General features: G+C 28.6%; 2 protein-coding genes across 8 annotated transcripts; one reads left to right on the top strand and one right to left on the bottom strand.

Annotated features, from left to right (window-relative positions):
- Positions 1-2,824: 2,824 nt before the first annotated feature.
- On the bottom strand, positions 2,825-6,702 carry LOC111031288. 7 transcript variants are annotated; one of them, XR_002604187.1, is made up of 5 exons: positions 6,404-6,702; positions 5,117-5,396; positions 4,856-4,977; positions 4,122-4,424; positions 3,306-4,050 (listed from the first exon to the last, which is right to left on the bottom strand). XR_002604187.1 is itself a non-coding variant. In XM_022311162.1 (2 exons), the coding sequence occupies exon 2, from the start codon at positions 4,008-4,010 to the stop codon at positions 3,213-3,215; it is 798 nt and encodes a 265-aa protein (XP_022166854.1). In that variant the 5' UTR covers positions 4,011-4,050; positions 4,122-4,462; the 3' UTR covers positions 2,825-3,212. The 7 variants fall into 7 exon arrangements, 1 of the variants encoding a protein (XP_022166854.1); XR_002604186.1 differs by having other exon boundaries at positions 6,411-6,701; XR_002604188.1 differs by lacking the exon at positions 6,404-6,702 and adding an exon at positions 5,478-6,355 and having other exon boundaries at positions 4,116-4,424.
- A 3-nt stretch (positions 6,703-6,705) lies between these two features.
- LOC111031287 (putative uncharacterized protein DDB_G0267840) lies at positions 6,706-12,633 on the top strand. Its single transcript, XM_022311161.1, has 5 exons — positions 6,706-6,810; positions 7,191-7,336; positions 7,407-7,519; positions 9,551-9,702; positions 10,388-12,633. Exons 2-5 carry the CDS (start codon positions 7,226-7,228, stop codon positions 12,313-12,315), a joined length of 2,304 nt encoding a protein of 767 aa, XP_022166853.1. The 5' UTR covers positions 6,706-6,810; positions 7,191-7,225; the 3' UTR covers positions 12,316-12,633.
- Positions 12,634-13,855: the final 1,222 nt, after the last annotated feature.

Below are 13,855 nucleotides of genomic sequence, written 5' to 3'. Positions count from 1 at the left end.
GAATAAATAATAATAATCTTAATTAATTAATTAATTAATCTCAATAATCTTGACATAACCATATTTTGTGTCTACAAGGAATGCATGTGTAATTGTTAACATTGCCCAAACAATTCATGTGATAATCTTCTGGTCTAGGTTTGACTGCATCCATATTAAGTGGAATATGAGGAAGTTTTCCATGTCTCACCAAAATTTGTTCCTCCATTTCCGGAATGGCAAAAAATACCATATCACATTCTTTGACAAAATCTAGTTCATCTAGATTATAATATTATAATACAACTAGTTAAAAACAATAACATAAATAATATTTAAATTAAAAGTCATTGTACAGTTACCAATCAAAATAATAAGAGCATTCTCCTGTTCCTTTGTTGCCATCTGCCTTGTACCTACATTTCGTTGTTCCAAACTCATTCATTGTTATTACTTATTGATTTTGTCTATTGAAACAAATTACAAAATTGATTTTAATTTATACTTACTTATGAATTAAACATTTTTAAACATCTAGTTTATATAATTTATTATTTGGTTAATTATGAAAATAAAATCAAACATGAAACTAAATCTCTTTAAGCCAAACATTCAAAACTATACTTGGTGTGAAATAAATTACAGTGGCGACTGGTGACTATCCATAAGTTAAAGTGTAGCGTGGAGCAACCGTTCATTAACACTCGTAATGTTAATAATACCTACTAATTTAATTTGGGTACATAAAGTGCACAGGTATTTGTGTGCCTAAGTATGTTACCAGTTACTTATTATTTTTTTATATTAATATATTAAATTAATAAATAATATTTAATATATTAAACATAAAACAACTATACTTTTAGAGTAGCCACTACCGATAGCTAAATACATGAATGTACATTACTTCTCAAATGTAATCTAATATGTTTAAATGCCTAATAATTATTAACTAATATATAATATAAATCTAACCTTTATCAAGGCAATATACCCCTGGCAATATTTATAGGATGATACGGAGTAAGAGGAATTGTGTATGATGTATTATTATTTCATCTATGTTTTAATAGCATACACAATCAATAATATTTGTAATAATCAATATTATCATTATTTTTTAGGAAAATTAATTTTCTACTTGGATTATTAGCTAAATGTCCAGTATAGGCAAGGAACTCTTCCATACTGAGTCTGCCTTATAGTTTTTCTGTGGCTAATCATATATTTCGGTCAAACTGCATATATATATTCTGAGCCTAGGTCTGAGTATAGACCGAACTTGTTACATGATATGGAATTTTCGACTATAATGTTTGCATAGTTTAAGTATTGTTTCTAGAAATTGAATTGAAATATTATAACATATAATAGTACATATAAATATAATTAAACATATTTTATAAAATCGACACTATTAACATTTTAACAAGAAAATGAAAAAAAATGACTTGTGTATATATGTGTTTTATGTTGTATGTATAAAATTGTTAATTAACAAATGGAAAACCAGGAAATGTCAGTGGATTTTCACTTATTGTCAAAGGAAGTCATACAAAGTCAGACTTTGGTGATTTTTTCCGGAATGAAAAATTATTTAAGCATATTTTGTTTTCCAGAATAAGTATATTTCATAAATTAAAAGAGATCCAAAAAATAAATAAACCATACTTCATTATTGGTTTGAAATATAGTTTTTGATTTTTAAATGGTGATTTTCTATACAAAATGACTTAAGTATAATTAATGTGATATTATAAACTTTCATTGATTTTAACCAAAATGAAATTAATTTAAACTGATTTAAAAGTAAGAGATTCTATATTTTTAAATGTAAAAATTGTGTATATATAATTGATTTAATATATTAAGTGTTGTGTGCGTAATCTCAAAGGCTCCAAAAGCCGTAAGCTTTTGAGACAAATAAAATAAGTACCAAGTGAACTGAAGAATAACGTTTATTGGGCAGAAAATATAATAAGTGTATAATAGCGTGTACGTGTATGACGAGAAGTTGCTCTGGTCTCCGTGGCAAAGATACATATCTGCCTAGGCTGCACCACGGACTGCCTTATAAGTGGTGGCAGTTCTTTTGATGTAGCTGCTCGTGCAGCTGGGATATGTGGTGTGGTTTTCGGTTTGGTGATTCCTAGAAAAGCAGCTCGTGCTCATGATTTCTAATCGTGTACCTGTCCAGTGGTTTATTACATAAGTAGATGCTAATCTGTTTTAGTACATTAGTTGTTTTGCGCTGACGGTATTTTATGTTAGGACAGGTTAATATATTCGTACGCTATTTCATAAGGACTGTGGTTTCAGTAATGCTTTATACATTGTGAAAGGTCAATGTGTTCTATACTACTTTATTAAAATATTACATGTTACATTTTAATTATACATGCGGAGATTTCAAGGCCCGCAACACCTCCCAGCAAAAAAAGGGTTTATGTCTGCAAGACAGAAATCTTTACAATTTTTGTTTTTTTTGTTATTGCTATTGTCACATTACATCATATTTTCAATACAATTTACAATTTCATAGTCTGGAAAACGAGTTAAAAACTTGTTACATATTTCATTTACAATTTTTTATTTTATATTATTATGGCTTATGTCATTTAAAATAGGTTTTAGTTCCTGAGTTCACATTTTATTTATGTTTTTATAATAATATTCATTGATTCATTTATAATATTATACTCAACTAATAGATAATTGAGTTAGCGTTGGCATATAATATGAATAATATTTTTCTCTTATTGATGTACAATAATGATTATAATAATGTTAATAATAATACTAAGTATTAATTTCCCTTGTGTTAATATAAATAATGTTTATAAAATCCTTCGCCAATTTATGTGAATAATATATCCAACATTATTACATTTGTATTATTTAATAATAATAATTTTATTTTTATTTTATTTTATTCATTTAGGGTAATCAAGTATGTATCTAGAGTCTTGTGTCATTTCGATTATTTTCAAAAGTTCTTTACACTCCCCCTTACAATGATCCTTCATAAATAATTCGATATTTCTAGTTATTTTATTTAGTCATTTAAACTCAAAAAGCTGACTAATTCTTTTATTAGCTTTTAATAAATGTTGACACATGTATATCAACTGAAATTTATCTTCCTTATATCAATATATACATGTACTTCGGTGCCTATGATATTTTTTAATTCTTCGATGAATTTCTTTTCTCTAGAATAAACGTAATGTATATTAATAGGAAGCCTTTTCCGCATTACTAGTGTGTTTTATACTATTTACTATTACTTTTATATATTTTATATATTTGTTATCGCTTATACTATCATTCTTATTAAATATATTATTATACTTTTTTTTTTTCCTTTGTCTCTTTTCCCTTCTACACAATCTATATAATTTAATAGGCCTAATTTCATTAACAACATAGTTAAAAATACATTTTGTTAAAATTATATCAGCTACTGGATCATGACAATGTGTTATATTATGATCTATATTACACACTAGTCCATATGTCTCAAGTAAATTTAACATCCTGCCATTTCTATTTATTGTTCCTATGTACCCTGAATATAATTGTTCCTTATTTTCTAAGTTTATTAGTTTTATAATAAATTCGTTATTATTCTTATTACTATATGCCGTTAAGTTTAAATATTTAAGTGTACCCCTTAACCTTAAACGCTTAATTATAGTCATATCCGTTGATCCATTCCAAAATACTATTACTAGTTCCCTTTCAGGTATGTGCAAATATTTTTGAAGATAAGTCGTAGACAAGTTAAAAGCTCCCCGTGCGTTAACACCTCTGTATAACTGTTCCAACAAAGATGCCATCAGTTCTGTCTTATATCGAAATATTCTTTTAATTGTTTGCACAACGGTGTTTAAGTCACAGCGCCAGAATCTTCTCAACTTATCATCCTTAGTAAGTATAAGAGGAATCCCCTCAAGTTTTATTGGCTTATATTTGTCTAAGCTGTTTGATATGGCACCGGACACTAATAATATGTCACTTTTATTGGTCATAGTGAATTCAAAATCCACTATGAAGAAACAGACCTGTGAACTGAAATAAAGTTTATATTAAATTCAACATGTTAAAATATGTTAGTAGTTAGTTTTTTTTTTTACTATTACAATGTTTATTCCTTTAGTCATCATATTTGTTTCAGGCCGACAATCGCGATTGAATTAACTGGTCTATGATCACTCCTATTGTTAGACATACCGATCTGTCTGGTTGTGCATCATCCACAATCGTATGTATAAGTGCCGTCACTGGTGTCATAACCAAATTCAAAACTCTATTGGTCATTGGTGCCGTCATTCGATTATCAACATAAGGATAGTCGTGAAGACCGAAAATAATATTTTTTGATTTCTAAATCATAATGTTGGGTTTTATTAATGGCTGGTCTCCCTTCTCAATGCATGTCTCACCTGTATATTTTGTCACCATATTTTCTTATTATTCTTCACTAGCATAGATTGTTTATTTAATTTAAAAAAAAAATTCTAATTATTAGTTAAGACTGGGAATATATATATATATATAAATGCCTTTTATTTTCCTAAATATAAATGTTACGAAAAATTCAAATAAAGTCTTTTTGTATGGGTATGGAGAATTTAAAAATCGTCACAGCCAATTAATTTAATTGAATAGGTATTTATCTATTTGGAAAATGTATGGCTACATTTATTCTATTTATTCTAGTTCACAACTATCAACTTTGAATTAATTTATTAATTTATCCAATATTCTTAAGAAAAAATTGAAAAATTAGTATTTATGAATTATTAAAATTAATGAAATATATAAGATAATCTAAACCTTTGTGCATTGTAGTCTGATGAATAATTTAACTTACTTGTGAAGTGTCAAATTCTGGGATTATTTTCAACCATAATATTTGATCATCATAGTTTTATAATCATTATAGACTATTATTTGTTCTCCTATTGTACACAGTAAACTTAGCAGCACCAATACCTATGAAAGTAATTTTAAATATGAACTACACACTTAAGTCAGTATTAATTACGTTATATTGAAGTTGTTAACTATAACATAAAAATCAATAAACAAATAATTTCTGAATTTAGAGTTTATACAGAGTTAAATTACTTACACTCTATCCATTGTGTCTTTAAACCTTAGTCTGCATACATAAATATTTGTCGACAACATATGTTTCTGACATTTTTGTCGACAAATATTGATGTTACCGCTTATGACGGAAACCCGGAAACATTGTCGACAACAATGTCAGAAACATGTGTTTCCACCAAATTTTTCTTTGGTCTGTACGGGGCTTACGTATCATACATAGAGTTTAGCAATGTCCGGATTTGGAGAATGACTGACTATTCATCTCAATACACTTATGTCTGTAAGTCAAATTTGTGTACCTAGAAAATGGTGCATAAATGTAATTATCGTCTAGGAACGGTTGTAATATATATAATGTATAGAACGTTATAAACACTAACAGGAGCGGACTGACTGGGTTACAGGCCAACCGACAGATTTTATACATCAGGACTTAAGAGAGAGACTCAAAAGCCACAAAAACCTCAATACAGAAGACGGGCCAACCTGCTTACAGCATGTATTTTATTAAAAGTGTTTTTTGTTTATACCCACACATTTTCTTGTTGAGCACATATTTAATGTTTTTATAGATGTGTGTACTAGTAGAATTCTACTTTTAATTTCTTATACACGCACATCCACACTGTAATTCTCATATTATCCTATTTCCCGAATAATCCAGATCTAATAGATCTATATAGGGCTATACATCGTGTTATTTTTTTTTAAATATTGTGTGGTACACTACACTGTCACACTCTCACACTGGTGCATTGTGGATTTAATACGCAATACGGAATACGGATAGAAAATCAATATGCAATACATCATGTATGTAATGATAACTTGACGAAAAGGCGTAGCCTCACAAAAAGTGTAAGCAAACCGATCAGCTGATTAAGCAGTGTCGCTACAATTTTGTTTTATATCGACGAAGACGACGACGGTGATGGTAAAGTAGCAGCAATAATAATAATAATAATTACATGAAAATAATGGGAAGACTCGCATTTGTTCTTATTGCAATTATTTTTACGGACTAATAACGTTGTACAACTGTTTGCTCAGACTATAAAAAAAATTAAATTACTTCTCGTCAATAAATTATAGGTTTACAACACAAAGTGTAAAAACAATAAAAAACATCCGTTTGACATTTAGTTTTTAATTCGGTCTATAGGCATACACCTACGTCGTGCACACAACACACTACGCTCCCTCGTATTCTCTATCTCTCCATAATCCACGTTAATACAACGGATTAACTGGTTATCTGCGTAAGTATAATATTATCATTATTATCTTTCCCGATTAAACAATATACTCTTTACGTGCAGCTGCCATGTCTATCGTCCATTCGCCCACGTCAAAAGTATAGTTTGATCGACCGGTCCACCGTCCGTGTCCTGCCGCCAAGTTATCGCGATATTATCGTGATACCGATACGACTAGCAAACACAATATTATTATAATTTATTTTGCACAACTGTCGTCGGGTGATAACGGCCCGGACGTACGTGGATAACGATTAACGACTCAACTCTGTGACACGGGCCGCCCGACCGCCATCGCCGCCGCCGCCATCGCCGCCGCCGCCGTCGCCGCCGCCCGACCGCCATCGCCGCCGCCGCCGCCGCCACCGACGCCGCAGCAGCAGCCGAACAGCACAAGTGCACAACACACCGACGAAGTACGCGTTCTCATCAAGTGTCCCAGACATCTTGTATTCCGGTAAGTACGCCCTTACTACTCGCTGGCCACTCGTGTCCGACCGAACCAGTGCGATTCGTTCGGTCCCCGTAATCCGCGTTTTGTCCGATTCCCCTTTACGTCCAAATCCCGTCCGATCGCTTCAGATCCGATTCCCGGCAGGCGCTTTGGTGGCCGCTTTACGTCCGAACCTCAGAGGTCGATTTAGAAACGATTCCCGGCACCCGTTTTATCCGATTTCCGTGAGCCGCCTCGTTTTTCCCCTCCCTCAACCCGTTGTTTGAAACGGAACTCAAGAATTCTCTGCTAGCAATCGATCTGTGGGTATCGGTGATAATCAATCACTGGTGTTGTCGAGCTTGAGATATTAATATTCCATGCTTCGGGAACGTGGTTTGTAGATTGGCCACTCCGACCTATGTTCATATAGAGAACAATGGACCATCCGCCTGCACCGCCGTTCGACCCTGCGCTACTCGACATGGAGAATATGACTGCCGATAAGTGGTATGGGCTTATATACAACAGGATAGTGCAACAGGAAGATGTAATTAAATTCATTGAATATATTTGATGTTTTTATGTCAATATGTATTTTCTAATCGAATAACTTGCAGATTTTTGTTGGCGATATCAAAAAGAAAGTAATTGAAATAATAAACATGTGCATGAACAAGCCTAATAGCACATTAGAAAGTGTACGACAAGATATTACAAGCACAATCACTGAGTAAGTTAAATAATATATTTGTTTGGATAATAACTAATTACAGCAGACTTACCTATTAATTTTTTTCTGGATTTATTCAACCTTGTGGGTACACTATACAGTAAAAACTTCTTAAAATAATTTAAATGTAGAGATTTAACAGTAATTAAAATATACTTCATTTAAATAATTTAACTGACTTATTCTAATAATGATTTATTTGAATTAAATAAATTGTTTAATATACTCATTTATAAAATTAAAAATAAACAGTTAATATCATATTATCATTATAATTTATACATAAACACACACACACACATACACATATTTGTATTTGAATGCAATTATGAATATTATTTTATTTTATTTACATTTCTCAAATGGCATATCATATTTAGTAAAGCTACTTCGGCTTTTTTTAAATTACCTGTGTAAAGAAACTAGATTTATAATTTTTTTTTCATTAGTGATCATTAGGGCCCGGATTTATGTGCATTAAAAATCTATAAAATATGCAGATTTGTATCATGAATAGGTATGCAAAAAACATACAAAATTAATTTTTTTACTAATTAACAATATATTTTGTATAAAAATTGTTTATTAATAAAAATGAAAAAAATTAATTACATTGTGTAAGTATAAAAGTGTTATAAATTAATTAAAGTATTACTATTTTCTATTTATATTAAATTATTATTTATTAATTATTATTATTGGACGAGTACCAGCATGAATTAACAAATATAGATTTCAAGTTTTCGAATTGAAAACTCCTACAATTATCTCGAAGCATACTTTTGTACTTGAAAAAACTTCTTTCCAAGTCACAAGGTACGATTGGTGCATATTTAAAACTCGATAAATCTTCAACTGACAGTTCCTCGTCTTCATCACATTCAGTTACCTCGCTGTTGATTATACCATCGATTTTTTTCATTGTAGAATATCCACGATTTTTTGACAGCACATTTGTAAATTTAGGTCTAGCAAAATCTATTCCTGGCCCTCCTTCGAATTTAATTTTAATATTTCTTATGAGCAATAAACTATTTGTTACAGTACCATGTTAAGTAGTTATAAAGAATTTATGAACATAATATTATAGTATGATAATATAGTCACTAATTAATAAATACATAACTATAAAAATTACAATTAATCAAAATCTATTGGTACTGCAGAGTGGAGGGTGCACACTGCGCGACATTTTTTTATCCTGGCCTGATTTTGTTGGAGGTACAGTCTGCCCGGTTGGGGGGCAGTGCCCACCTGGCCCCCTCTGTAAACACGTCTATGTTTATAATATAATAAAGTCATTTACACAAATTCAGAAAGAGTAATGATATGTAGAAGGGATGGCAAATCCATTTCACGCGGACCCGCGGTGGCACGCTAAAAGATTTTGTGGGCACGCAACAATTTTTACTATCATATAATATATAATACTATAAGACCTATAATAACCTAAACTAACCTTTTTATACTAATAAATTAATCAATAATCATACAATCAAATTATAGTGTAACAAAATATAATATTTTAAATATTTTTTTCATGGCACGCTCTAAAAAAAAAAAGGTAATTTACTAATTTTGAGCACGCAGTGTCAAAAGGTTTGCCATCCCTGATGTATAGAAAGTGTGATAAAGAATGATAATTGTTAATGAATGCAGTTCAGATGGTAAAGTAAATACTAGTGTTAAATGATATAACAATTTTATAAAATACAATAGTAAAATATTTAATTTTTTTTTTTTGTAGTACAGTTCAAACAAAGATACTATGCTAACATTTCATCACAATGTCAAAATTAAATTCGCTAAATGAATCCAAAAAAAAAATTAAAATTAAATGACAAAAGAATAGTCAATATTTCCTAATTATCTGAAATATATTATGGTCTTAAAAATGTTGAATTATAAAAAAAATCAAATGTATGTAATTATATGTATTATAATATTATGATCAATGTTTTGTGTACAATAAATAAAAAATTATTTTTCTTGTTTATAGTAAATGTTATTTATATACATTTTGTTTTTTAGATCTCGATTTGAATTTGAACACCAAAATTTTATTGAAGGTATAGTTGGAGGTGCTTATGAATACCTTTGCCAGTTTATTATTAAAAATTCAATGGAAAATATTAAAAGAACTCAAAGTGCTTTGAATTGTTTTTCATTATCACATAATTTAAGTGAGTACTATATTATTATTTTCCTAGTGGCTTAAATGTATATAATACACATTTTGCTTACAAATACTGAGTTATAAATCATTTTAGTTTATTTGACTATATAAATAAGTACATAGTATCAATTTTTGATAAATAGTGTTCCATTGATTTTATTTTTAAAAAAATCCATGATATTAATTATTTCAACATTTCATATTAATTGGAACACGGCAAAATTATCTTAAATTTAAATATGTAAGTTAAACTTGCCTAATTAAGGTTAGCTTAATAAATAACCTCGGGTGTATTAAATTCTAAATAATAATTTTTTTAATGTTTTTTGAATATTGTAGTAGTTGAGTCTACTGTAGTATTCCATCGGTATTTGTATGCCAATTTATATTATTACTAAGTATTCATGAAAGTAAAGTCAGTATTTGGTAGACTTATCAATCTTAAATATATGATACACCTGTAGAATGTATACCACTGTTATTTTAGGGTTACAATTATTAATATTTATTATTATTATTATTTATTATGTGTCTTCAATACACTAGTACACATATACTTAAAAGCTTTTCACTTAAGCATAAATAAAGATTGTTTTCATTCCCCTAAAATAGGTAGTCATAATAATTATTAAAAAAAAATTGTCTTTAACTAGCTGCCTATATATGAATATTATACTTTAAATTTGTTTCAGATTATGGTGCAATCAAAACATGTAATGATAATATTTTGATACCAGGATCTTCTAAATTGACTCAAATCCAATGTTTATCAGTATCAAATAATAACACAACTGATTCAGATAAAGCAATTCAATCATATCTATTGAGTAATAATTCTGAAAATGATTCAAATTCGATGTTAATGGTTGAGAGAGAAAATATTAAAAATACCACTATCAATAAAATGGAAACCACATCATTTCTTAACTACAGATCAACATTACAAATAGACAACTTGTCGGTAGAACCTGCAAATGATATACCAGTGTTTAGTAACATGCACAATAATGATGATGTGGATTCTGCTCATTCATCAGCAATGATCGACGATGATGAAAAAACTACAGAAGCTATATTATCTATAGCTTCGAAAATAGAACAAACAAATTTTAATTTTGTTGATGATTTTGAAGCTGATGAAGATATTAATACTAGCAATGCGTATACCACTAATGAAATTCAAACAACTAAGTGTTTGATAGAACAAAATGGAGACGAACATACTGATCCATCTAAGCTGGAAGAAGAATTGAAAATTAATAATAGTTTAAAACTTTTAGAAACCTTGGTTAATATTGAACACGATAAATTGGAAGTTCAAAAAAGTTTAACAGTAAATGAAATACAACCAAACAATGATCCAAATGAAAAAATGCAATTCAAAAGTTCTAAAAAGACAAATATCAGGGAGAAGAAAAGTCCAAAATTACACGGAAGTATACCTAAAGTGGAAACAGAAGAAGAAGAAGAAGAAGAAGAAGAAGAAGAAAAATGGTTGCCAAGTTGCAGTTACCAAAATCGTTCTAAAAATAAAACTAAAACCACGAAAAATAAAACCCGTGTGTATAAACCTGTAGAGAAAGTGAGTAAAAAAATACCATTTGAAGAAAATTTTCTGAACACTACATCTCCACATTATAAACTTAAAGAAGAGGAAAAAATTAAATTGGCTAATATTGGCGCTTTAATTTCTGTTTTTGGGGTATTAAAAACTAAAAAAAATATTAACCCAGCGGATGCCATCAATTCTATTATTCGTAAACCAGCTGTATTTGAACCATTTCCAGAAATAACGGAATATATGGCACGTGACGAAGTAAAAAATTTTATTGTGAATTTTTGTAAAAAAAATTTTCCCACAAAAACTTCTCATGTTGCTTCTACCAGCAACTCTAATGAAAAAGATGTTGACAATATAAAAAATAAATCATCCCCTCCATTGAGTTCAGTAATGAAAACTTCGGACTATAAAAAACTATATGAAAAAGACCGTAAAAGTTTATTCAGTCCTGATGTTATTATTACTAATAACGTATCATCAAAACGTTCTAAAGATACTACTAATGAACTACACATGAAAAAAGAATATCCGGATAAGAAGGCAAAATCTAAAGTACAAAAGGGTGAAATTGACAATAAATCTTCCGGTAGAAAGAGAAAGTTACTTGAGCCTAAATTAAAAATTGCTAGTAGTAGTCCTAAAAAGACACAGGATGCAAAATCCAAGCCTAATAGTAAACAGAAATCGTCATATGTAAAGAGGTCCAGTAAAAATTCTAAAAAACTCAAAATCATTGAGTCTGATGATGAAGCCGAGACTAATGCAGATAGTAATCCAAATTATGAGTCCAATTCTACATATTTATTAGAAAACAAAGTTTCCGATAGTATTGACACTTTGGAACTTGAAAAGTTGGATAGAACCAACATTTTGAAAAATAACGAATTTGGAGAAGGTACTTCCAAACAATTCTTGAATGAAGTGAATATTTTTGAAAATAAAAAGTCTAATAAAAATACTTTGGAAAAAGAGGCTATGCCTGAATGGCTACTGCAGAAATGTGAGCTCTATGATATAAAACAATCATACGTGGTTATTAATCCATTCATAACATATTAAATTTCATATTATTTTACATTGGTGCGGACAGAATATTTTAATAGGGAATTTATAGACATTAAAATATGAATTTTAATTTTTTTATAATTATTGCTACAATATATATATATTTATTAATAATATTTGTGGAAAATAAATACATGAATAAAAAAACCTATTAAAAAATATTTTGCATTGTACCATGCCCCTGTATATTTGCATATGTTCAAAAATGATTGACAAAAAAAAATCTTTAAATTACATCTTACATTAGTAGTTATTTAAGATAATACTTGTTTGTTATTGCTTCACCACCGAGTCCTATAAAATGTATAACCGTACCACCTTACATTAGCTGTCTTTAATCCAAAATGTTGATATTTATTATTGATATAACAATGTTAAGTGGGAGAGTAATACATTTAATATACTAGTGTTTGGGCAACAACAAACCTTTAAGATTCAGTAGGATCCATTTTTACAAAAATGTAGATTGGATTATTTTTAAATATATTTGATATACTATCTTATTCAATATAATTAATGAGTATATTGTTAATTTAGTTCATAACTGTAACGTCTTATTGTTGGTATGTAAACCTAGTTTTAATAATTTTAATTTTATACAACTTTTTTAGAAAATAATACATCATGCATGGTGTAGTACAAATATGTAATAAATTAAAATGATAAGTAAGGCAAAGTTATTAGGTGGTTGGAATCCAAATTATGTTTTCTGTGTAGTGGTATTAGTTAAAATTCAACTTTATTGTCATCTCTAAATACTACATATTAGGATGATCGTATTCAAATACGACTATTAATACTTTGTATTACGTTTGTATTTTTTTTTTCAAAATTATTTTAGTGTTTAAGACTGTTAGGTATACTTATTTTTATTAAAATCCTAATTTAAAATATATTGATTTAATAGTAAAATAGTTTCTGGAGTGAAAAATCATAAAAATATTTATTATTATTGGGAATTTTTTTTTTAGTATTAAGTTTATTTATTTTTTAGAAAACTTTAGTTTTAGCTACATAAATCACATGAATTCAAATTTTGATCTGAGGTACAATTTATACCTATCAATGTTCTAGTTATTTTAGATTATTTGTTAAATTATAAGTAAACTATTTTTTTTTATTTTTTTATTTATTAGTATAATTGTATCAATGCACTTGGTATTTTTACAATGTTTTTACAATTCATATAGATATGTTCAGTTATCATTATAGTTAAAATATTCTTAAATCAACAAAAATTTAATTTAATTTTAAACTAGTTTACATTTTTTTGTTACTAGTTTAGGATAAACTCAGGTTCCAAGCCTTTTTTGCAACGTTTAAAAATATTTATGATAAACCTAAGCAGAAAGCATGATTTGTTCCAACACCAATTACAGTTGTATGATATATGCTAACATTATATATGAATATTAAAAATAATTAAAATACCTGTCATGATTATTATTTTATTTTATTTTATCTAAAATGATTATTATTGATTTTAAGTTTTTTTAGTATTCTAATTTGATTTGTGTTGAGGTTTTATAATTTT

This window comes from Myzus persicae, unplaced genomic scaffold (genome assembly GCF_001856785.1).
Source record: "Myzus persicae strain clone G006 unplaced genomic scaffold, MPER_G0061.0, whole genome shotgun sequence".
Lineage (NCBI taxonomy): Eukaryota > Metazoa > Arthropoda > Insecta > Hemiptera > Aphididae > Myzus > Myzus persicae.
This window is presented reverse-complemented; position numbering and strand designations above follow the sequence as displayed.

Coding starts and splice junctions, on each gene's coding strand:
- LOC111031287 (XM_022311161.1), top strand. CDS start 7,226: ATGGACCATCCGCCTGCACCGCCGTTCGACCCTGCGCTACTCGACATG. Junction 7,520..9,550: donor ATTACAAGCACAATCACTGA/GTAAGTTAAATA, acceptor TTTGTTTTTTAG/ATCTCGATTTGAATTTGAAC. Junction 9,703..10,387: donor TTCATTATCACATAATTTAA/GTGAGTACTATA, acceptor AATTTGTTTCAG/ATTATGGTGCAATCAAAACA.
- LOC111031288 (XM_022311162.1), bottom strand. CDS start 4,010: ATGACCAATAAAAGTGACATATTATTAGTGTCCGGTGCCATATCAAAC.